Source organism: Microchirus variegatus (assembly GCF_963457635.1).
Source record: "Microchirus variegatus genome assembly, chromosome: 6".
Classification (NCBI taxonomy): Eukaryota; Metazoa; Chordata; class Actinopteri; order Pleuronectiformes; family Soleidae; genus Microchirus; species Microchirus variegatus.
Window position 1 is genome coordinate 5,493,645 of NC_139807.1, and position 25,506 is coordinate 5,519,150.

At 40.9% G+C, this 25,506-nt stretch overlaps 1 protein-coding gene across 2 annotated transcripts; it reads right to left on the bottom strand.

Moving 5' to 3' along the window:
* Positions 1-563: 563 nt before the first annotated feature.
* On the bottom strand, positions 564-25,348 carry LOC310928943 (solute carrier family 4 member 11-like). Of its 2 annotated transcripts, none has more exons than XM_083891610.1 (20): positions 25,181-25,348; positions 17,704-17,754; positions 16,986-17,075; positions 16,059-16,102; positions 15,631-15,850; positions 15,449-15,530; positions 15,073-15,196; positions 14,044-14,253; positions 12,435-12,519; positions 12,214-12,339; positions 11,501-11,614; positions 10,754-10,886; positions 10,388-10,461; positions 8,750-9,029; positions 7,377-7,483; positions 6,905-7,070; positions 5,549-5,711; positions 4,121-4,316; positions 3,621-3,790; positions 564-2,801 (listed from the first exon to the last, which is right to left on the bottom strand). In XM_083891610.1, the coding sequence occupies exons 1-20, from the start codon at positions 25,215-25,217 to the stop codon at positions 2,718-2,720; spliced, it is 2,556 nt and encodes an 851-aa protein (XP_083747736.1). In that variant the 5' UTR covers positions 25,218-25,348; the 3' UTR covers positions 564-2,717. The 2 variants fall into 2 exon arrangements, with proteins under 2 accessions (XP_083747736.1, XP_083747737.1); XM_083891611.1 differs by having other exon boundaries at positions 5,549-5,722.
* Positions 25,349-25,506: the final 158 nt, after the last annotated feature.

A 25,506-nucleotide genomic window follows, 5' to 3' on the forward strand; every position in this document is an offset into this window, starting at 1 on the left:
AAAAAAAGCCTGGTTTACTGTGCTGCCCGGGACTCGAGGGATATCCAGGTAACACAGGTCCGACATGGTCTGCTTCCGACGACAAATCCTTTTAACACCATCATTTCGAATCAATTCTACCGTCTGTGTGCCGATGTATGCGGTGATCTGGCCGGTTTGCAGTCGCTTTCTTTTCGCATCTCCGTGCGCGTTGAATTATGCTCCTATTTGGTGCCACATAATTGCACTGTCAGTTCTCAAATGAACAATGAACAGCAGAGATTAATTGAGCCCAGGATGCAAATCTATAATACTGCAAATGTTAAAATGAAGAGAGCAGACATTGCTAGTAGTTGACTTGTTTGCTAAATTGAATCTGATCAAAAACCTGATGTGTTATTGATATAACTAAACGCATATTGTTGTTTTTAAGTTGTAATTCACACAGTTTATTGGATGTTTATTTAATTGACTATCCACACACACACACATTTACTGTTGAAAGTGTTTTTATTGCAGCACAGAGTGACAGGGAATTTCCTTTCATTTGTCATTGGTCTTAAACAAAACATGTTCATTTTAATTTGATTTTGTGCTAGAAATATAATATTCAAGCCACTCCTGCCTGAAAACACTATATGGGAATATTGATAAATAAATAGAGGCACAATGTTGAATACAGCAGAGACAGTAAAAATGAATCAACATTTTAAATGTGAAATTTGGACTTTGTTTGATTGGTTTATGACTAATCTACTCCTTCCTAATTACATCTGCAGAGCGAAGTGACTGAAGTGGATCTGGCTCTTTCCTTTTCATGTGCACACATCTATGATCGGCCAAGTCTCACATCACACCATCCAGACCATGAGCTTCTACTGCCATCTATTGAAGGAAATCAACATTCATGCTTCCACAACAGGCGTCGTCCTCCTCTCATTAATAAAGGACGTTATTGTGCTGATGCTGTGTTTGGTGACATTTGAGCTCAGGCTGTTCTGTTACCTACACTATCAATGATGGTAACATTACGCCGCATGTTTGGCTCTGACGGTTACTGTGACTTGTTCAGACCCTTTCAGTTTCTTGTACTAGAACATTCAGTAACCCATAACAACAAAGCAAGTGAAATGTAATCATTAAAAAATTGATTAATTAGACCCCGTTTGCCCCAAATTTCCTTGCACTGGGTCTAAAATGTAGTTTCACTGTGGCAAACTGAAATAAACTGCACACGGTTCATGAACGAACACATATACAAACATACGGTTTTCCACTATTTCCCACCGAGGAAGCCAGACAGACGTGGCCTTGATCGGAGGCGACGACAGTCACACAATAGCCGCTCTATCAGAGCCTCGGAGGCAGAGGTGGCAGAACCCGGTGAAACGAACCCCCGTCTCAGCAGCACTCCATCAATCAGGCCTTTATGGCAGAGCAACTAGACGGCAGCCACTTTGTGTAAAAAGCATGTGACGGCCTGTCTGAAGTCGGCTAATGGCATTTAAAGGACCCTGAGTGCATGATGGAAACGATTCTCTGGTCTTAGGTAAAAAAAAAAAAAAAAAAACTTTGAGTAAGTTCGAGGTCTGGAGAGTGCCAGACAGAGCTCTTTACCTGCCAGTGTCACATGGGTGAGGCCCTCGGCAGCAGGGACAGCTGGAGGCAGATCTGGATTAAGGGGGATGAATGACTGCAGGACCTACACGACCTGAGACTGTGGGGCTACTCAGTGACTCCAGTCATCATGACAGTGACCTAAAGCTGATACAGCCAAGCTGATGCTTGAGCGGCTTCAGGATCCACCTCTGCTGTCCTTGAGTGTAAAGCTAAACCTTAACTTAAACCTCATAGAACATCCCATCTGGTCCCGTAAAGCTTAAGAAGATATGTCAGGAAGAATTGAATGAAAAAGACTCAAAGTAGGGCTCAATCATCCAAGATGTACAACGCAAAAACAGAAATGCACAAAAAGCGAAGGGGTCTGAAGAGTAACCGGAACTGCTGCGATATCGAGGAGGTTCGTTTCATTTCGCAATGAAATACATTCAATCGTTCCCTTCGAGGGGGGTTTTATTTGTTTCACACAAGTGTGATTAATTACCAACACGGCCGTGCAGAAATCCGGTTACATTTAATCGTCACATATTTCTTCTTCTCGTCTTCTCGCTCCACCCTTTTTTGCCCCCACCCTCATCTAATTGTAACATGTATCTAATGACACCAGGGACTAGAGTTCATTCAGTGTCATTAATTAAAGGTTTTTCCAGGGTGTGAGGTGAAACTGTGATATTTCGTTTTCTTCCGCCAGTGAAATAATCACTAGCGCTTTCTACTGTAGTGATAGAAATAAAAAAAATAAAACATTCTGAAGTACACTGATTGTTGCCACATCCTACGCACATCATCACACCAAAGGGTCAAGCGACTCTCTGTCTTTTAAGCGCGGTGCCTTCAATGAATCAACAATAAATTATGTTTTATCAAAAGATGTACAAATAAAACATATCTGATATTTATTTGACACTTGTCAATTACCACAGTGTGTGTGTGTGTGTGTGGGGGGGGGTCAGAAGTCAGAAAAATAACAAATATGTAGGAATGTCATATGAAAGTCATTGGCAAATTTGTGTTGACCATTTTCATTTCCATCCTCAGAGTTCGAGTGCTTGCACTGAAATCTTGCAGTCTGTGTGCATTTTCATTCGCTTTTTTTAAACACAAAAATAATCACAAAGTCACCGGGGTTGTTGTTCTACATGTGCTGGGCATCCATGATATCCAGGTACTTGGCGTCGATCACTCTGGGAAGTAGGCTGGTCCTGAGAGAGAACACAGCAATGGTATTGAAATTGTATTATGGGTTTATTATTTCCCTTTTTTTTGTGTGTTTGTGTGTCTTGTCACATTGCCACAGTCGATGCCTCTGTGTGACATAGACAAGATGTTTTATCTCTATTTATGTAAAAAACACATTGGGTTTATTTTCGATGAAACACGCCATATAAATACACTCGCCTTTGCCTGACAAATCATCATATTTTCTAAGCTCATCATATGCCGTGTGAGCAAAACGTTAACCCTTTAACACCGAGCGTATCGCTGACGACACGTTTGCACAAGTCGCGTTACCGTAGTTACGCGACTGTTTGTGCTATCGGAAAAAATGGAGACGTTGCACGTCAAAGCAAACGTGTGGTTATTACGGTAATTTCACTTGTGCTGTTTCAAGAAGCCAGAGAATCAGTGTCTCAGAGGACAAGAGAGAGAGTGGGATGAACACACTTTGTGGCCAGTGTTTGCACATTGAGAGACAAAGAAGCATTGAGGGAATCAAAAATATATATATTATACTATTCAAATGTAAAATGTAACATGCCAAAGTGTTTAAATTGTTAAAACAGTATTTTAACATCAAGTAAATTGCAAATAACGGCCAGACGTTGAAGGTTATTCTGGGAAAAATGGGCAAAAGCACTTAGTTACAGTACATTCTCTGGTCCTTATATGGTTAAAATAGGCAAAAACGAAAGTAACTAGTAGTTAACTAGTAGTTAAAGCTTCTTATATATAGTGTATATGAGTATACCATGGTCCCACCATGGTCCCACTCTGCCCCCTGTTGGTGTGGCTCGTCTTACCTGATAGGGACGAGCAGGATCATCAGAAGTGGGAAGACCATCTTCATGTAGGGCAGAGGATACATCCCAAACACACACAGGATGATAAGCTGCGTCATCTGCAGCCCCGTGAAGAAGTGAACCTTCCTCTGTGGCACCCGGCGGATGTAGTGGGTGGGAGGGTACGACGTCTAGACGGGAAAGAGGAAAATTCGGATTATAAGACGGTGGAAGAGGAGGTTTTGTCTGAGCTGCACGTAAAGAAGCCGTAGATGCAGAATTAATGAGAGGAAAAGGGAAAGGGAAATTCTGCTCTTGATATTTTTCACTCTATTATGACATATATCTTGTTTTCATTGTTTCTACTAAATCCTCCAGTCGCATGACTCGACTCGAGCCAAAGGCAAAGTTGAGGACTTGAGACGTTCTTGGCAAAACCGTTGGTAAAAGACTCGACAATCATGTCAAGTGCTAACTGTTAACCAATCCGGCGACACCCTCTTAATTTCCTTCCGAGTCACCTGTTCCTTGAGCAGCAGAGCCATGCGGTCCACCATCTGGTTGCCATCGAGCGAAGTGGCCGCAATGTAGAGGAAGAGGCCGTAGAGGACAGGCTTGGGGATCCACTGCAGGGGAATGGGCAGCATGAAGGCGGAGAGGCCGATCAAGATGTTGGCGGTCAGCGCCGTTAAACGGGTTTCCTTCACGCTGACGATGCTGTGGCACACGTGAACACAAGAGAAAAAAAAATGCCGTGAGACGCCAAGACAGCGACGCAAAAACAACAGGGCAAGACGACGTAATGACAAAGATATTGTGTACTGTGATCGCTATTTGACATGTTTGTGTCCTTCCACCCTGTAATTAAATGATTTATTTGATTACTAAATTGAGATAGAAATGTTTTCTTAATTGTAAAGATGAAGGGTGCTAATTATTTTGTGTTTAAACAAGTCAGCACTAGCTTGAGTCAAATATCTGTATTTGATTTAAAAATAGTAGTTTTGCTCAGTTTAAACTTCTCCATTTTTGTATTGTTTTTTTTGGGATTTGTATTGTTTTCCATACATGTAAAAGTATTATTAGTGTCTACTCTATTTCATTTAAGTATTAGACTATTCCAATAGAAATTAATGAGAAAGGGTTTGTCCCATAAGCAAAAAGCGTACAGGATTTGCATTAAAGATGAAAACATATTTAATATTTGGCTCCTTTAAAGGTCTTTTTTTTAATCTATTTTACATAATTTAGACATGAAACATGTTCATGTTCAATTGAAGGTTAAATAATGTTAAAGTATATCATATTAGCATAAAACTTTTTGAATAAAAACAAAGAAAACTCTATTCTATGAGTAGAATAAAACGGTGCATGGTTGCTTTTATATATATATATATATGTGTGTGTGTCTTCCTGCACGTTGGTAACACTCGCACTTTCATTGTATTTAAGACTACAATGACAATCAAGGTTTTCTCTTCTATTCAGTCACTCCCTATGGATCCTTTCAGCACTCGAGTATCATCACGACTCTTTATCTAACTCGTCTTGCTCTAATATGTTCTTGAAGACTTGTGTGCGCTCACGGAGCGATTCCTCAGAACAGAAGAAATCTCTTGACAGCAGCAGAACCTCGTGAACTCTCCTTCCGATGAAGATTACTCGATCTGACGCGGTCCAAAAACCCGGTGGTCCCTGTGATTAGTTGGGCACTTTTGCTTCTGTGTCCGAGGCTGAAGCATGAACTGTCAAACTTAAGTGTGATGTTTTTAGTGAAGGTCACTTTAGTTAGTTTCATGATGAACACTTCAATTATACGCTCTGCGCTTGAACTCATAAAACACCGTGTGCCAGAGGTGTGGACACACCAGTCTGTTGCGGCAGTTTTTCAAAACCTTGCTTGTTTTTGTTGTTGTTTTTTTTATGTCCTTGTTTTTGACTTCACTCACGTTGAGTAGAGGTGTCCGTTCTCCACGTGCTGTTCCACTTTGGCCAGCTGACGGGCGTGCAGGGAGGAATGTGGGAAGGCGGCGTGCATCCATGGCAACCCCAGACAGGACATCAGGATGTTGATAAAACCAGTCAGCATTAAGTCCCAGTGAAACGCTGTGCCTTTTAGCAACCTGGTACAGACATTCACGTACAAACACACACACACACACACAGGGAGTCAAGTGGTTTGTCAAAGACAGAGTGCTTTTTTTTAGTCATATTCAAAATAAATATTATATGCTCTAAAGGGAGCATAACACATAACCAAGGTTATGTCTGTCTCTTTGCATGATTAAGCTGATATTTTTTTGTGAGAGTGTGTTTTTGTTCATTTGTGCTTTTATGTAGATTTTCTACGGGATTTTTCTGCAGATAAACTCAAACTCAATTATTGTTCACTTGGATTAATCATAATCAAGTGTTAGGTTTGTTATGCTGGCAGAATGTGGAGAAAAAAAAAATTGTTGCTGGTTGGTGTACTTAAAGCGGACCTAGACCGGAAGTTCCAATTAACGCTGTTTTTTTGGTGTGTATCTGCGACATTACGTCGTTTATGAAGCCCTGAAGGTTCAAAACAAACAGTTCAGCCACTGCTGAGAACGATTTGATGTATTGTAATCTCGGGCTCAGCTAGATCTCTGAAAAAAAACCTTCTAGTTTACGTAACCAGCATTTCTCCTGAACAGCGGATCGTCCTGCTCCGGGCACTAGTCCGGGCACATCCAAACACTATGATGCATGCATCAGATGACTGTTCAAAATTGTCTATGTTTTTGTATCTGTCCCTATCTAAATAAACCTCAATAATAATAATAATAATCCGGTTGCGTACATTGAACCGCAGAAGAAGAATAACGTCTGTTGTGGAGGTGTTTCACGAGCGACAGTGTCTTCTGACTCTGGGTCTGACTCCAGGTCAAAGTCGTAAAAGGGACTGCGGCGGGGAGTCATGACGAAGCTATTTTTAAACATTGTTAATACAATGTTTTGATAATGATAGCAGTGCATCCACCGTTCCAGAGGGGGGAGCTCTACACTGGCTGGCCAATCACAACACAGTCTGTCTTCTGGGTGTGAGATTTCAGTCTGAAACACCGCGGCTGAGGAGAGCGTCAGTAAGGAGAGATTTCTATTGGCTCTTTTACAGCAACTAGGAGGTTTTTGACCATAAAAACAAGTTAATGTATGTAAGTAGACCTCCATAACTCGTCTACAGCACTCGTGTGCAACAGGACCACTCTATGTGAGCTTTAAGAGTTAACTCTCTTTCTATTTTATTTGAAAGACATAAGAGGGTTGGGGTTAGGTCTTACTTGTGTTCCGGTACGTGCGTGAGCGAGATGACGATGTTCTGGTCAATAAAGATGAGCAACGCCAGCAGAAAACCCAGTCCAACTGCGCTGAGCATGTTCATTCCTGTCAGCCTTTCAAACGGAGGGAAGTTGAAGATGGGGCCGTCGTGGACGCTGAACACGGGAACTAAAAGGAACGCGGATTAAAACAGAGGGCTGAACACAAACACCTCCAAAGTTTGTATCCTCTGAACTCAAAAAAAAAAGAGTTGCATCTCCTAGAAGAAAGTTTTGCTTAGCAACTCCATTTCAGCCTGTTATCTTTGACCCACATGGACTCGCACTGAGCTGAAACCTCCCTGGAAGCAAATATTTTCCTTTCCAGAAAGGATTCGTGATCAGCGAGACGCTGTTCTGTGTGCCAAGGTTGCGACGCCTCAGTCTCAACAGTATTCTTTATTCAATTCTTTCATTCGGAGAGATCTGTACTCACGCTGAATATCAAGGAAAAGGTAGGAGCCAATGAAGGAGCATATCACCACGGAGGTCGGCAGAGCACAGTCAGACACCACCTCTCTGACTTTGTCGTTCAGATACGGGCTGTGAAGGGAACAGAGAGCGAGAGAGAGAGACTTATTTCAGCATTTGTAGCTGTAATCAAATAGATTCTGCAAGATTTAACACGGTATAATCAAGTATGTTGAAAGTTTGGCAGTGATGGAAAAGAACAATGACATCCATCATCATTCATCAAAACATGGCACAGCAGACATTTCTACCTCATGTATTACATTACTACAGCTGGAGGGTAGAAATCATTGTGCGTGATTCGCAACCTTCATTCTGACTGTTTTTCATTATCTTTGTTCAGCTTCTTCTACGTGTGCAAGTGAATATGTAGATACAACAGGCAAAGGTGGAAAGTAATGGATTATACTTACACAAGAAGTAATATATATCATAAAGTTACAGTTTTCGAGTGCTTACTTCGTGCCACCATCTTATTCTAATCCATCGTGAAATTTATTCATGGAATTCAGATCCTAAATTAAAGTAAAAGTAACAGAATGACAAAACAAGCTAACTAACTAAATTAGATTAGAAAGTGTAATGCAGTGCATCCACCGTTCCAGAGGGGGGAGCTGCGCTTCTGGGTAATGGCCAATCACAAGACAGTTGGGAAGGCTCTACACTGGCTGGCCAATCACAACACAGTCTGTCTTCTGGGTGTGAGATTTCAGTCTGAAACACCGCGGCTGAGGAGAGCGTCAGTAAGGAGAGATTTCTATTGGCTCTTTTACAGCAACTAGGAGGTTTTTGACCATAAAAACAAGTAATATATATCATAAAGTTACAGTTTTCGAGTGCTTACTTCGTGCCTCCATCTTATTCTAATCCATCATGAAATTTATTCATGGAATTCAGATCCTAAATTAAAGTAAAAGTAACAGAATGACAAAACAAGCTAACTAACTAAATTAGATTAGAAAGTGTAATGCATTTCCCCAGTGGCTGAGGAATTAATCACATTTCCCCCCCCAAAAAAAAAAAATAACTCTAGCACTGTGTGGAAATTTGACGATTTTCTCCTGTGGGTTTGAAATTTATAAAAATTCACAAAATGAGTCCCTTGTCCTACGGTCTAATTTGTGGATTATGCTGCTTTGAAAGCCATTTTTTTAATGGGCTAATTAATTATTCTGGCTGCTTTTCTTAGGTAAAAGTCGTCACACTGTCATGTCTGTGTGGTTTGTGCTATATGAGGCATTGGTGTTCAGGACTTCTTGGCCCAGGAGCAGGAGTTGCTTTTCAGCTCCATCAATCGTCTCATTACAGGGAGATTGGTGGATTAATGGCAGGACTTACCTCCGCTTGATAAGATAGAGAGTGTAACCCAGCCACAGGGTCCCCAGCATGAGCAGCAGGCACAGGATCGGTCGCTCTCGCGTGCATATCACCAAAGACTCGGGCAGGAAGACTAATGTGTGTCCTTCAGCGTGTTCCAGCAGAGAACCGGTCTCATTATGATACGTGAGCGTCTTCTCCGTCTGGTTCTTTGTCTTCTCAAGAATGTCATTAATCTGCTGAAGCACCGCTGTGCTGTTGGTGGTCGCCAGTATAGGCCCGTGGTAGAAGTGCTGAAAAACTAGGAGGACGTGGAACAAACAATGTCATTAAATGGGGTATCGTCATAGCTTATATTGTCTTTTTTTTTTTTTTTCATATATTCCCAGGCATTCAATATCATCTGAGCCATTCATGCTGACACCAGAAAACTACAAGTATATCTCCCTCCCCAGACAACTGGCTCCATCTAGGTCCAATTTAAACCGTTCTTGTTTTAAGTATCTCACTACCTCACTCATGTTGCAGGGAACTGTGGGGGTGAGTTCCTGAACCCTAATGTTATCTTTCAACATTTGCTTCACCTCTAACATCTTTCAGAGGAACCTGGGATCATTCCTTAAACTAAACATCGACCACCGTCTCACTTTACTGCCATCACTCGGTGTCATCGCAGACACAAACACAAGGAGAGTCGTGTGGAGCTGATGGTCTGAAGTCATTTGGATGGAATGAATGTAGCTTTAGCTTCTAAAATGTGAACATTTGTTCTGGTTTCATTGCTGAATTTGGCAAATAAATCTTTAAAACTGAATCATGTTGGTTTGTAGACGACAACAAAAAAACACCTGAGAAGATAATTTCAAGGTTTGGGAAACACTAAATATATTTTCTAGAGCTGCAACTAACGATTATTTTCGTAATCGATTAATCTGTCGATTATTTTCTCGATTAATCGATGAATTGTTTGGTCTATAAAATGTCAGAAAATGTTAAAAAAAAACGTTGATCAGTGTTTGTCAAAGCTGGAAATTATGATGTTCTTCTTGTTTTGTCCACAAACAAAAATGATTCAGTTTTAACGAGTTCTTTGTTCATGTGGAGCAAAGAAACAATGAAAATATTCACATTTAAGAAGCTAAAACAATCAGAAATCTTGTTTTTCTGATGAAAAAACTTCAAAACGATTATCAAAATAGTTGGCGACAAATTTAGTAATCGATTAATAATCGATTCGTCGATGAATCATTTCAGCTCTACATTTGTTTATACTGAAAAGTTACACACTACAGCTTTAAACCTTGCAAAGTTTGCTGCAGTTTGGCTACAAAACTACTTTCGCAAGCCAGAAATCCGCCATTACGCTCGTCCATATATCAGCTCTCGAATGACAAATCCTTGTGTAAAACCTATAAACAGAAGCAACGTGAAAGAGTGAGCTACATTGAAATTACACTACGATACGAGGCCACGATGGGAGGTCTAGTTGGATTTCATGCTTGCCTCTCCTCTGAAGACTCCCTGATGGGTGTGCATTTGCTGGGCCACATTATCTATTTGCTGGCCCCCCCCCCCCCCCCCGACAGTGAGGAGGAATGGCTTTTGCTGCGGAATCATTCAACAACATGTTTAATGTAGTCTGACCTTGGCTTTACTCACTTTTGACGGTGCCTTTCACCGCGTCCCCGACAAATGCTATGGAGATGAACAATGCAATAACTTCCTCTGTTGAGCTGAGAGATAATGGGAAGAGAAAAAAGGAAGGATGGCGTGATCGTTTCGGCGGCATTTTTTCATACAATCGCAGACATAACAGTCCATTCGAGGCGAGATAATGGCCGACGCGGCGGCCGCCAAACATTCCACAGCGTTAACGATCGCGGCTGAAAACACGGGAAATCACAACACGTGTGTTATGTCTTATCGGCGACTTCTCTCGGGCCACACGGTTCGGTATCTTCGGTTCCACACATGGCAGGTTGTGATGTGTTGACGGTGTGTTTGAGAGTCTCGTTATCTACTCACCGTTTGAAGAGTTTCATCACCAGGCTGACATTGAATAAGCCTCCAAGGATGAGGAACAAACTGTTCCACAGTCCGATGCAGGCGTAGAACGCATCAAAGTCAAGGTCGTAGTCGTCGCAGATGCCCCTGATGACTATAAAACATAGAGACACGTGTACGCCGTTAATTCGTTAATAGCAATTTCACATTGCTCCTTTACTGCTACCATGTTGTTTTAATAAATCGTCGTCCAGGATAGTGGAACACATCTTCAAATATGTGCAGACACTGTCCAAGCAGGTTGTCTAATGAAATGTAATTGTTGCAATAAATTAAACAGACACTGATGCGAGGGGATTAAAAATAAATGGCCTCCAGACACGAAACACGTGTGATAAAAAACAATATCCAGCTTATTATTTTATCAGAGCTGTTTGCCCGTTCCTTGCAAATTATCTTAACGAGCACCAAGACAAAAGACAGTAACTATGGTGTTGCATCGATAAAAAAACAACAAGACAAGCAGCTAAAATGTGCTAAATCACTCCATACAGCTGCAGACTCGTGTCATTATTCCCTGTGGATATGTTTTTGTAAGTGATTCATTTGACATCACAGTTTAATTGTTTCATGTAATGTTCTCATTTGCCGTTTTTCGGCTGAGTTAAAGTTCTTTTTTAACAGATCAAATAAAACATCTTCTGTTTGGATCTTGTTTTCCCATTTTTTTCCTTTTTACTGTTTTAAACAAAAGCACACAATACACACCACTTATGAAAATGGCCAGAGGTGCCGTGGTGAGCGGAATGACAAGCGGTGAACCAGCAAACAGAGCATAGATAATGCCACCGATGCTCTGCCCGACAATGGTTTTCTGCACATCTGTGAAATGAACAAAACACAAAATTTCAATCAGTATTGGTGACTAAAACCATTTTCTTTCTCTCTCCAGACTAGTTCTCAATACGGAGAAAAGAAATCTCGAGTTTCCCCAAAAAAATATGAACAAAACAAAAAAATTGAAAGAAAAAGAAAAAATTTCAACAAAAAAAATTTCAAAGTCCAGATCTGGAGTTAGAAAGTATTTTTGAAAAAAAAATATTTTTTCAAAATGTTTTTTTTTTTTTTTTTTTTTTTTTTGGGAAACTCGAGATCTCAACTTTGGAACTCGAGATTTCATTTATTTATTTTTTTCGTTATTTTTTTTCCCAAAAAAATTATGAAAAAAAAAATGTTCTAATAAAATGTTGTTGGTGTTTTTGAGTTTCCAAAAAATTATGAGAAAATTTTTTTTTTAAATTTCAAAAAAAAAATGTATCTCGAGTTTCCAAAAAATTTTGAAAAAAAATATTTTTCTTTTTTTTTTTCATATTATTTTGGGAAACTCGAGATCAACTTTGAAACTCGAGATTTCAATTTTTTTTTTTTTTTTTTTTTCTCATGTTGCATATTAAGAGAAGAAGGGTAATAAAAGGCTTTACCTATCTCTCCTCTTGTGCTTTCGTCGTTGAGTGAGCCAAAAGCAATAGCAGGCAGAAGAATGGCGATGTAGAGGAATATAGCAGTGGTGGTGTACTTCAGCAAAGAGCGGTCTTTCCCAGTTATACCTGAAGGGTAATTAAAGACAGACAAACAGTGTAAGGCTTTGATGAAAGCTTATTATACACATGAACTTTTAGAAATCACAAATGATTGTTTGTACCGTCTGTGAAGTCTGAGGGGTAGAGAGGGAGTCTGCGGCGGAGGTCATTGTAGATACCTCTTCCAGCTTTGAGGAAATCCACGAACTGTGATGAAAAAGTTGATAAAGTTAGTGTGCAGACAGATCCATTAAACTCTAATCAAGACCATAGACTGAAAGTCCTTTCCTTTTCCTTCCTGAGTACATTTTGATCTGCTTTTTAATATTTTAAAAGCAAGTCATAATAAGCACAGTAAACTAAGAAAAAGACTACACTGTCTTTGTATTCAACGTTATTCACATTATCTACAGACAAAAGCCTCAAATGCAAACAGTCTAATTTCAAAAGGCACCAATTTCCATTTTTTAACCTTGATTTTCAAACTCATTGTGAGACACTGTAACCTTCTTATATTAGATAAGAAAAGTAGAAAATTAATTTGAAATTTAATTAATATTCATTGATTTGCAGCCTGAATATTGTGTCTTTCAAACAGCAGAATTAAATTACATTTTACAGTATACAGATTATAGTTTGTAACTGTGGACTGGCATAACAGTATAAAAGGTGTAGTTTATATGTTTATATAACAGTTTAGGACATCACATTGTGCTGCCACAACCTGTTGTTAAGTTCATATTTTACAATCCAGAGAAGCAACGCTGTGCGGGAAAGACGGTATTTCGGGTATTCACTCTTTTCCAAACCCCCCTGTGCCGGACACGCACATTTTATCTTCATTTAAACCCCGAGACATAATGAAGTAGTTTATCGTCGCGTGGAGCTTGCGCGTGTTCTGGTGCCAGATCCGAGGCAGAAACTGGCAGATTTTAAACTAGACTGTTGCCCAGCTGCTTCTCATTCCTCAGGCTGAGATAATCAGATCATCAGACATATTTACTTTGCTGCACCGCAGTTTTATCTGACTGGATGGAGTGGGAAAACACGGGGTGGTCTTCACATGTAGAGAGCACTAATACCAATATCCTTGAATTATTAATGATACCACCAATATCACTATTTTTCAAAAAATACAACTCTCAACTCACTTAATGGACATATATTCACGGCTTTCCCACGGGTTTAGGGTTAGGTTTTGGTCACATTTGTCTTTGAGGCACGTTTCATGATTCTAATGACTCATATACACCATATTGCACGGTTTATTTTACGTTTTCAAACAAAGCTTGTCATGGCTGGAATTTCCAGTCTATACTGAAACGCAGCGCCCCGGAGCCTTTTATCCAGAAGAGGACACACGGGATAAGGGCAAGATGGAGGCAGATGATCTGCTGTGGTGACCCCTAAAGGGGAGAAGCCAAAGGAAGAAGAAGAAGATCCTTCTTTGTTTTGGGGGGGGGGGCTCTAAAATGTCAGGATTGTGTGGAATTTATGCAATTTGAAACATAAACTGATGCCTCGGTCATGAATATGTGTCTATGAGCCTCTATAACCCTGTCTTTGAAGAGTTCTCATACAGTGAAGCACCAATTGAATGGTGATCTAAAGCTTATTTTTTTTGTTGGTGACTTGCAAAACCTGTAAAGTTCTCGTAGTGTAAACTAGGCTTACAGCACAGAGCCAATATGCCAGTGTCACATCTGCAGTCGTCGCCCTCATCTTTCACACCTTAAGATCTTTGCCCTTGCGTGGATCGGAGTCCTCCACCTCCTCTACGACCGGCTTCTCGCTGACCACGGAGAGCTGCTGTCGCTGGTAGACCAGCTCCTGTTTGAAGTCCTCCTGGGTCTGGGCCTCCAAAAGCTTCTGTCTGAAGGAAATGTCGGAGAACATCGTGGCGAACGTTCGACCCAGTTCAATGGCCGTCTTGGTGCTTTTCTGAAAAAGGGAGCGAGACAATGATGATGTTGATGTCCTGTGGATCTTGTCGTGACTTGAGTAGAATAGGGGTGAATTCCAATTCCTTGCTTAACCCTCAATCTCAAAAATGCGCGCTCCCTCTAGTGCAAGTGCTGTCCTGATTCTCAGAAAAGTGAAACTGAGGGGCGAAACTTAAGGTCTGTATCGCCCTCAATATTGAGATTTTCCGAGACCACCCTTGAGAGCAAGGGCTACCCAGAATGCATTGCGTGTTTTCACATAACAAAGTTGGCGCCGAAAGCAGCGAAACAAGTACGCTACCAATTAAGTATTTTCTTTGTTAATAGAGATATAAAACATTATGAAAACCATTGTATTATCTTAGTTTAGGCCCATATTATGGATTACTGACGTCATTGTTGCGTTACATTTATTTTTATTTTACGATCTTTTGTCAATAGCTGATGGTTTGCTATGGTTTACTTTTCAATAAGCCGTGGTTTGTGGTAACTGTCAGCTGAATATGTCTGTGGTTGTGGTGTTTGTATGAGTATCATCTTATAACTAACTGACAACCTAATAACATGAGTGACAAACGGATCGAAATAGATAATCCTGACGTAAATGTGTTCTTCTTCTTCTTCTTTTTTGGAGTTGACAGACTGGACGCCCCTACAGTCTGAAGACGTATCTGCATTTAAGGGGTGTCCCATTTCTAAGTGACACAATAACCCCCAACACTTGGTTTTGAGGGCCAGTTAAGGGTTAAGGGTTGAGCTTGAGGGTTAAGATTGAGGGTTAAGATAGGAATTGGAATTGGCCCTAAGCGAATTTTACCGTTCTAGGCGGGGCCAGGATGAGGATGACGTAGCGAGCCTCGCAGCAGTTGACCCCCCAGTTCTGCGGCCTGTCCAGGCGAGTGACGCAGACATGGCGTCTCTGCAGGCTCCGCACATTGGCGCTGAAGTGGTAGAACATTTCTCATCAGTGGTCAACAAGTGATTGATTGTGCGGTGCTCCGTATTGTCAGATGTAAAATCAGAGGCCGCTTCGTCAACGCTTCCATAAAATTACTTTTTGAATGAAGAGTTTCTTTATTTCCCCTATACAGTCTGAAAAAAACTCAGCAAACATCAGGAGGGAAGTGTACCACCACTTCACCTGGCATGAAAACTGAAAAACAAATCATAAATAGCAGTGGAGACAAACTCACAGAATACAAAGCCAAGAATGCTGGTATTGAACTCCAGTGGAAGTCGAAGTAACACCCTGAATCGTCTCTGACAGAAGATGAACTGTGAAGCGAAAAAAACAAAAAAAATACACTTAAGGGTTGACGTAGCCTGAATGTCGATGAAGAAAAATACGGTTCGCCTCTCAAATTGTTTTGCTGACCGTTAAACTCCTTTCCGACCGCATCTGTAAAAAGTGAGTTCATGACCTCGTCCACGTCGCAGCCGCCCAGTCCCTCCTCCAACATGTGCGTTAACATCCTCCTCAGGACCTCGTCCAGCGTGGCGGCGCTTTCATCCAAAAGGATGGTCGCCTGGGACAGGAAGCTGTCGAGGTCTCTGTGGGCGCGCACCTCCTCATGGAAGTCCATTGGCTTCACATACTGGTGGGAGCCAAGAACAAAGGACACGGGATTAACGGCTTACATTTGACAAGGTGCTAATAGGTAAACTCTGATTCTCCTTCGTGACCAGCACTGTTCTTAAGGATACTTAAGGACTCTGAGGGCCCTGATGGGTGAGAGTTAAGAGTTTTGAGGTCTACATTCTTCTGTAACGTGCATCCTTAAATTATGAAAAACCATATCTTACTCTTCTTGTTGTATTTAAAAGCCCAAAGCCAGGGCCTTCAGTATCTGTGAACAAAAGAAAACACATTTGTATAATTAAAATGTTACTACACAACTTATTATGTAATTCTTAAAGGTGCATTATGTAATAAATCTAAAGCAACTGGCCATAAAATCCTCCTAATATGTCACAGAGACTCAGGAATAATGTTCACATAACAAACTGAACTCACCAACAACAACAGTACAGCCAAAATATTTGCATTAAAAAATATATTTTGCAGACCGCAAATCATGTTTATGTTTTGAAATCATGTTTTGGCGTCATGTGGCGCCACCTACCGCCATCTACCAATTATTGCAGTAAGTAGAGTCTCAACTGCCGAGCAACCACGGGTTGCCAGTTACGTCTGAGCTACAATGGCAGAGAAAAACGAAACCTAAAAGACCTCGGTATTTTGAATTCGAGTGTAGTAACTGTTTTTGGCCACATTCTTACATATGGCGCCTTTAATTTATGTCACTAGTTTTCGCTCAGACATTTTGGTGAACTATAATGTTCACATCTCTGTTATCCCGATTCTGTAGCGAATACTATTGATCTAATGGTTTGTAAACCATTAGATCAACAGTTATTCCTAACGAGCAATAAACTGTGCATGTGGTTCCACGATAGTGACAAATAAAATGGAATTAGATATGAATATGTCAATTTACCACATTTAAAATGAGCAGTATGTGGTATTTTTCATGGAAAGAAGAGGAATAACTTTTACAAAGTTGGCAAAACACATCGCGCCAAAGGAGTGTCTTTTGCCGACTTTGTCCCTTCAAAATAAGAGGCTGTGATGTGCTGGATTGTTTCCTTAACCACTGCAAAAACAACAAAATTATACATTGTAAAAGACATAATTTCCCCATTTCCTCACACACACACACACACACACACCTGACAAACTACTCTGGATCCCGTCATAGATGAGGTCCTTGTGATTAACGGCTGAATCTTCACAATCCTGCTTTTCGCCATCCTTCAGCTCTGTGGATGAAACCAATAATAATAATAAATGTTCTTTGTGTCAAGGTTAAGATGATACGCATTAGCCACAATAACAGTGTCAAAATATTGTCGCCCTCCCACCATCTCTGCCGTCTGTTGACAAGCACACAGCAAGAGGTGCAATAAAAATAAAAAAACCTCCTCAAACCAGACGTGCACCAAAATCACATAGCAGCTGCACATAAAATCCTTCATTATACAGAAGATAAAAATGGCTTAAAATCTCTTTGTGTGTGTTTTTTAACAGCGCGGAATCAGCCGCAGTATTAGAGAATTAACCCCTTGCGAGCAAAGTTTTGAGCTGTGACTATTCCCCCCCCCCCCCCCCCCCCCCCATTCCCATCATTATCTCAAAGATTATCCGTCTTGTTATTTAGACATTAATTAACCTCTCGGCACACCGCAAAGAGAGTGACTGTGCTCACCGGTATGTGAAGTGGGTCATCAGTGAGTAGCAAAAAAAAAAAAAAACTGGCATAAATATTAATAACCGCTGCAATAAATCATAATGTGTAAAGTGTTATCTCCAACTCCTGAAGGGGAAAAAAAAAAAAAACAAGATAAAGCTGTGACAGCGATCAAAGTAAATAAAAGACCAGCTACGCACCCATCTCTTGGAACGCGTATCCATTCTTGGACCTCCCAGTGGACGGAGCGTCTGCGTGAGAGAGACAAAGAATTCACATAAATGATTGTTTAATTACGATAATTATTATATTTTGATTTTCCCATTATGGTGGAAAGAAAACAGGGAACAAGAGGATTGTGGGAAAATCTGATTAAACAATAATGTTGGTCTTTTTGTACCTCATGGGGGCAGCATAACAAGGTGCCTAAAATGCCACTATCGCTTTACGAAGTGGAAATGAACAGACACAACGCACGGCAAACACCATCCGCATTAAACTGGAGTCATATTTTATCACCAGCTAGGGATTAATCTGTGTTATGATTCTGGTGCTGTGTAAAAGAGTTTTAGCAGATTTTTTTTTTTTGCTGAAAACACCTGCCTGCTGAGTCTGAGAGCAGTGAAACTTGAGCAAAACGGCAGCTGTGAGGTGAAAATAAACTGCTGAAAGATACTAAAAAGTTCCGCAGCTCTGAGGCAAATTTCACAGTCTGTGAATAATTACATTTCCGCTTTTTCTTTTTGTATTTGGAGATATAAAAAAAAAAGGCGGATTATTATGTTGTTATGATATGTAACAACTGTTATTATTGCTCTAACAATGTGTGTCAGGCTGTACACATGCAGCCCTTCACAGTTCAAAGTTCACAGGCACAGTTCAAAGTTCTCAATCACAGTTTCACGCTCATTGCGTTACACAAGAAGATTTGCATTTTCCGAAGTGCAATAAACCTGAAAACAGTGCAACATTCCTTTGAAATTTCTTTGGAGGTATAAAGTATCGACTTTTTTCCTTTATGATTGTGTTTTCTCTCTGTCTCTCGTCCTTGTTTTCTCTACCTCTGCACAAGAACTCCTGTGCTGCCCAGACTGTCAGTTCACGCACACATAAAGCGCAAACACGCATCTTGAATCTTGAAGACAGCGGAGCTGCAGCTTCCGCTGAGGACACGGAGGTCACGTCAGACTCAACAAACCAGGGTTTTTTTACACTGAATGGTTTTAACGATCCAAGCGATGAGGGATTTGCTGTGCGAGACCCAATGTTTTAAAGCTGGGTACCTTTTTTTGTGTGATAATGATATTACAATCTTGAATTTCTACTAATACTGAACTTAAAAAAAAAAAAAACACAATCAGAGAATCAGACATTTACCCATCTCTAGTATTTTGTTGACTCTATATCAATGGAGACTTATTAACTCCAATTAATAAACATGGATAAATCATGGACATCACAGGGACATTGGTCCAGAGAGAGAAGGCAATGCAGAATTCTCTAGTTAGTCAATTCATATGTAAGTCTATGAAAATGACTACTTCTAACCCAATTTATAACACCAATAAAAAAAAAAAAATATTTGTTTCAGCGGTACTGTCAAGTCTTCTTGAATACAGCGTGATATATATTTTATAATTATGATCTGATTTGGAGTACAATAGTTGATGAGGCAGCGCTTAGAAATAAGTGCTAAGTAGACCCATATACGGTTCTTCGGCTTGTCCTCACAGGAGAACCATTTTGGACGGTTCCACCAAGAACCCTTTTAAAACCCTTTATTCAGGAAAGGGGTTTTAAAGGGTTCTCTGGATCAAAATGGTTCTTACTGGAACCATTAGTGTTACCAAGAAGTCTTGAAAAGGGTTAAGGGTTCTTCAGAAGCAATTGGTTCCAGGTAGAACCTCAGCCCTTGTAGAAGGACCCTTTTGGAACCCTTATTTCTAAGAGTGTTGCAGGCTATGCAGTGGAAAAGCTCTCATTCTAGGCCCACTTATCCAAACACGTTTTTTTTTTCTCTGGCTTCATAAAATCAGCACGGCACTCACCATAGTACTTAACCCGAGCAGCAGTTCACAAACCAATGAGTAACATCGCAGTGTGTTGCCACTTCATCATCATCAGTGTCTGAACCGCGGCACACCAACACTATTAATATTGAATATAACAACACAAATTAAAGCAATAACATCCTTTTATTGTAGAATTGCCCTTAAAATATGCTGCATAATACACTTGGTTTAATTAAACTGACAAGCACCAGGTGCTAAAACCGTGTGAAACTGGAGTCCGTGGAGATCAATATTTGACCTGGTTGCTTCATTTCCTTTGCAGCAGTCGACTGTGACTTCCCAAGCAACAAAAAACAACATACACTCTATAGCCTGCAGGAGAACTGTCTACTTCCCGGAGGTTTTTTTTCTATCCTAATTATCTGTAACATTAAGATATTGCTCATTTACTCAAACCTCAAAGGCCTTAACAGCTACATGAATCACTGTACTGCTTGTGGAAAAAAAAAAAAAAAAAAGTGAATGTCATACAGAGATAATTGCTTGCGAAGACAATAACCAGGGCACATGCTGAGAAACTCAGTTACAATGAAAATGCGGCTCCGGCTGTGTCTGATGTTTGTTCACGTAGTCATGTGTCTGTGAGCCTCTGCTGCTTGTAACCATGCACCCGTGCTTTTTCCCTTGCCTGGGGCAGGGTTTGGCTCTAGGGGCTCCTGAGCAAGGCTATATCTCAAAGCAGATTAGACAGAACATTCCCAGGCCTCCTCCTCCTCCTCCTCCTCCTCCTCTTCAGGAGTCACAAACAACAGGGTGCCTCACAGCGGGGCTGTTTGTAGCAGAGAGAATGATTTAAGTCTTCTTAATGAAGACCTTTTCAGCGTTGCCTCATATAGACAAAGGTCAAGTTTAATGCAAATTCCCTTGACTTTATCTAATCGGCAAACGCGGTCGATAACAGTCAGTGCCACACACTTTTCTTTTCTTATCCATCCCAGCAGTAAAACTGGTGGCTATATATGACATTTACTCCTCAGAAGTAGAAGCTGACAAAGAGAGTCGATAGGAAGGCTCACCTTTTTTGTCAAATCTAACAGACATAACGTGTTGGTGTTTCTGCAGAGCTGTGGTTTACTGTGACTCATGCCTGTGGGTTTCCTGCTGGCAGGCAGGCCGATTTCCTTATGCTTACGCAGCAATTTGGAAGCAGTGACATGTAACTGAAGTGTAAGTCAGACCTTTAGGTTTTCAACCAGGGGCAACTTTGATATCGACACTGCTCCTCAAAATAGACTAGCTTTCTGACCTCTTGACCCTGTTAACCTATATTAACTGTTGAACTACTTTATCAACAGGTTCTGGTGACATTTTACATTAAAAACAATGATTGAATTTAATGCTTTTTAAGGTTCTGAATGCCGTTTTTTAGTTTGTATCTGCGTCATTACCTGGTTTTTACGAAGCCCTGAAGTTTCGAAACAAACAGTTCAGCCACTGCTGAGAACGCTGTGTTTTATTGTAATCTCAGGCTCAGCGAGATCCCGCTCCGAACCCGGTCCGGTTACGTTAACAACGGTTCTGCGGAACAGCAGATCGTCCTGCTCCGGGCACTAGTCCGGGCACATCCGGTTGCGTGCATTGAACCGCAGAAGAAGAAGAACGTCTGTTGTGGAGGTGTTTCACGAGAGATTCTGACTCTGGGTCTGACTCCGGGTCAAAGGTCGTCAAAGGGACTGCGGTGAGGGAGTCGTGAAGAAGCTATTTTTAAACACTGTTAAAACAATGTTTTGATAATGAGGAGCAGTGCATCCACCGTTCTAGAGGGGGGAGCTGCGCTTCTGTGAGCGGGTGTGCCGAATGTCACTTCCGGGGTACTGGCCAATCACAACACAGTCTGTCTTCTCGGGCGAGATGTATGTCTGAAATAGCGCGGCTGACAAGTGCTTCAAAAAGGACAGATTTCTATCGGCTCGTTTACAGCAACTAGGAGGTTTTTGACCATAAAAACAAGTTAATGTATGTAAGTAGACCTCCATAACTAACATATATGTGCAACAGGAACACTCTATGTGAGATTTAAAATGCTTTATGTGTTTGATTCTCCCTGGACAGTATGGTCATGCTTTAATTTGCCAATTTTGCCATTATCATTCTTCATTTCAGCTGACGTAAAGCATAAGGGAGGTTTCACAGATCACTGCCATCCTCCTGTCTGTGGGCAGAGGATGTCCTTGAGCAATAGGAAACAGAGGGTTTGTTGGAAACTACGGAGACCCTAAAGGGACATGGAGGAAAAAAAATAAAAAATGTTTGCGTTATCATGCTGAAAGCGTCCTTTTGTGAACGCAGGTATCTTTACCACGGCGCACATAAGTCCCACACTATCCTGTATGTCAAAGCCCCAGGAAACAGTTCCGGAATCCCACAATTATCAGTTACTAACTCACATCGACATCGGTATACTGTGGAAGGCTTTCAATACAATAAATAAATCTAAATAAATCTACAGACAATATATAATATATTTATTATCTATATATATATGTAGTACTTGTGGGACTGTTACAGTGTTAGGAGATTTGACAGCCATAACTCTTGAGGGCTGCGGTGAGGAGGCATTTTGTGGGCGGCAAAACTTTGCGAGATAACGCAATATTTGCGAGACAACGCAAACCTTTTTTTTTTTTTTTTTTTCATGTCCCTTTAGGGGATTCCGAGTTACAAGACAAAACAACTGCGATCCACTGTACAAGGTCAAATTGGCATGAAAGAGACTTGGTGCACTTTTAAGGTTTACTTTTAATATACGTGTCTGCCATTCAACAATATGATTTCTAGTGAAAGTGATATATAATATAACTTGTATACAGTATGCCACGTGCTAAATTTATGTCAGTCTGATCAAGATCTAATTCGAGCACGGTGGCTGCTCACGGCTGCGCCACGAGCAGAATTTACTCTGTAAGCCACAGTGTACACATCCATATTCTAAAATAAAACAAACACCAGGAAGAAGGAACCACAGCTCAGTTCACTTCAACACCTCAAAGGCTGCATGATCATTGCTCATTAATCATGCTTAACATAACCGCTGGAACACTCATAACCAGTTAGTTATACTTTTTCTAGCCAAAGTACATGCCAGTTGACCTCTATTGGACGTACAGCACTGATGCAGTAAGAGACAAGAGCAAAGTCAAAATGTCAAAATGTCCACAGAACCTTATGAATGATAATTAAAAAAAAATACCTAATGCTAACAGTTTAAAACCAATTCTAAAGGATGTCTTTCATTGTCGTCTAGGACAGTGATTCTCAAACTTTTTACACCAAGTACCACCTGTGAAAATATTGAGCTCTCGAAGTAATCGTAACCAACGATATATATATATATATATATATATATATATATACATATATACATATATATATATATATATATGCAATACAATATATACAATATAAATATATATATATATATATATATATATACATATATACATTGGACAGGATTTCTGAATTTCCTCTAAGTACCACCGGAGGAAGCTCCCGTACCACTGGTGGTACACTTCCCACAGTTTGAGAACCCTGGCTCTGGGATAAGGATATCTTTATTATCCCCGCGGAACAATTTGATGTGTAATCAGCAGTATACACCCGACTGACAACAAACATAATGAAAACACAAAAAGTACAACACATAACAATCCAATAGTAACCGAGCCCATAAAGAGATTACACGTATAAACTGGTTTAAAGGCCACAGAGAAAATATGGCTTTATAAGTGTAATTATTTAAATGAGCATGGTAGCTGGGCCAAAAGATTGTTTGTATCTGTTACGCTTGCTCGTTGACAAGGTGTATCCATACACGGGTGGGATCGGGGTGAAGGCCTTATCGACGTGCCACACTTTGGATTTATTTCTCTGAGGTTCAACGAGCCATCGCTGCAGATAAAAGGAAATGTGAGGACTGATTCGATAAAACGGGGAAACATTCAGGGAAAGCGGCCGCACAGATTGACTTTCCTGCGTACGGCATCGACCTGGGGCTCAAAAGACGGTTTTTGTCGTTGAGTACAGTGCCAGGATGTTCGTCCTGTTGCACCTGCTCGACAGCACTGATCATCGATCACCGGCGAAGGCGCGACAGTTGGGTTCTCCCTGAAATCGACTCTTATTTCTTTCTTTGGCACGTTACAGTAGGACAGTTAATGCTGACTTCTCCATACGCGCACGCCCTCTACGTGACTTTATCTCACTTTTAGGCAGCCTTTTTCACCTGGAAACTGAAGTTTGTAAACCTGGCAACCTCTCCTGCACCCAACTCCATTCGCTGGTGTGGACGTGGGAGCAGCTGGTCGACTGCTGTCTCATTTGCCTTTCAAACATTAAAAAAGCCACAAAATACAACATTCAAACTTACTGATGGAAGCAGCAGCGAATCAACACCTCTGATGTAAAAGAGCTATTTACAAACCAAAACAAACTTCAGCTTCCAGTTGCCTAATGGCACATACATCTGGCACACACACACACACACACACACACACACACACACACCCATGAGGCAAAGAAAAACATTCACTCTCCTACATTGTGACCTTCTATTCGATCAACTAACAAAACAAACCCCCCCCCCGATCAATATTGTGGATTCTCCCTAGATTTCCTGCTAAATGTCAGGATCAACATGACCAGCCACACAAATGTCTTCAAACCCTCTTGTGTACCACAGTCATGTTGTAAAAGTGCCCAGTGCATCATCATCATCATCATCATCATCATCATCATCACCTCTCCCAGACCTTTAGATAAATTCACACTGATCCATTTTGCTGGCTTTGTGTTCAAAAGATTTCTAAAAGGATTTCATGTAATTTGCCAGATGGAAAACACTCAAATTTGCCAGATTAGAAGATTGTGGACATTTTTGCTCCCAGTTAATCTTCTTAATCCTCGACCTGAGGAAAAGCAAACCAGGACGGTTTAACCCTGTAAAGGCACTGAATGGAGTAATACATGTATACTTCTACTTTCATTATCAATTAATACGACAGTGATCTTATCACCTGACTGAAAAGTATTGGTTGGAACAAGCATGTTCAATTCAGTGTGACATGAATATCAGATATCAGTCACTGATGTGGTTCCTGTTCATTTCCTGTTGACTCTTTGTCACTGTAGCATGCTTTTCAGTGAAACAAGAAAGACAGTGAGAGTGGAATGGCACATGGCACAGTCTTTGTGTTGGTTCTCCCAGAGCCTTCATCAAAGATGCTGGATACTATTTGCACGTCCGTTGTAAAAAACCCGCTCTGACAGAGAAGTGTGCCGTTTATTACCACATTGCAAATATTGACACACATCCTTTGCTCTCTTGACAATGAAAGCATCTTCCTCCTTCTCTCTATTTATAGAGCGACTTTAACCATAACAAAACCAAGCAAAGAAGCAGAGCAATTAAAGGGAATAGAAGCAGTTTAAAAATAATAATAAGAATCACATTTGTACAGATTACTGTCTGTACCACATGCTGACACTACTTTACAAGTCCTTGGAGCACACACTCAGTCACACTTCTGCAGAGAGAGGGTGTGACACAGTTGGCTCATGTTGCACCATCAAACACCTTCTCACCCCAGTCCACCCCTGTTAAACTCACCAGATGGCACAAAATGGAGGACCTTTTGGGCTTCCATGTTCTCCAGGTTTCTTTTTTTCGAGGTGAGATGTTTTTCCCCAAAAGTCAACCCATCGTCATCCTGTGCACTCTCTTAACACCCTGCATTCACTGTGATCCCTTTCTCAATAGCTTTCATTTACACATACACAAACACACACACACACACACACACACACACTGTCTCACACTCACACACGTTAGAGTGGAATCACCTCCTCCAGTAGCACATGGGTTTGGGGGAGGGGGAGGAAGAGGAGGAGGAGGGGGAGGAGAAGGAGGGAGGGCAGGAAGAGAGAGGGCATGGA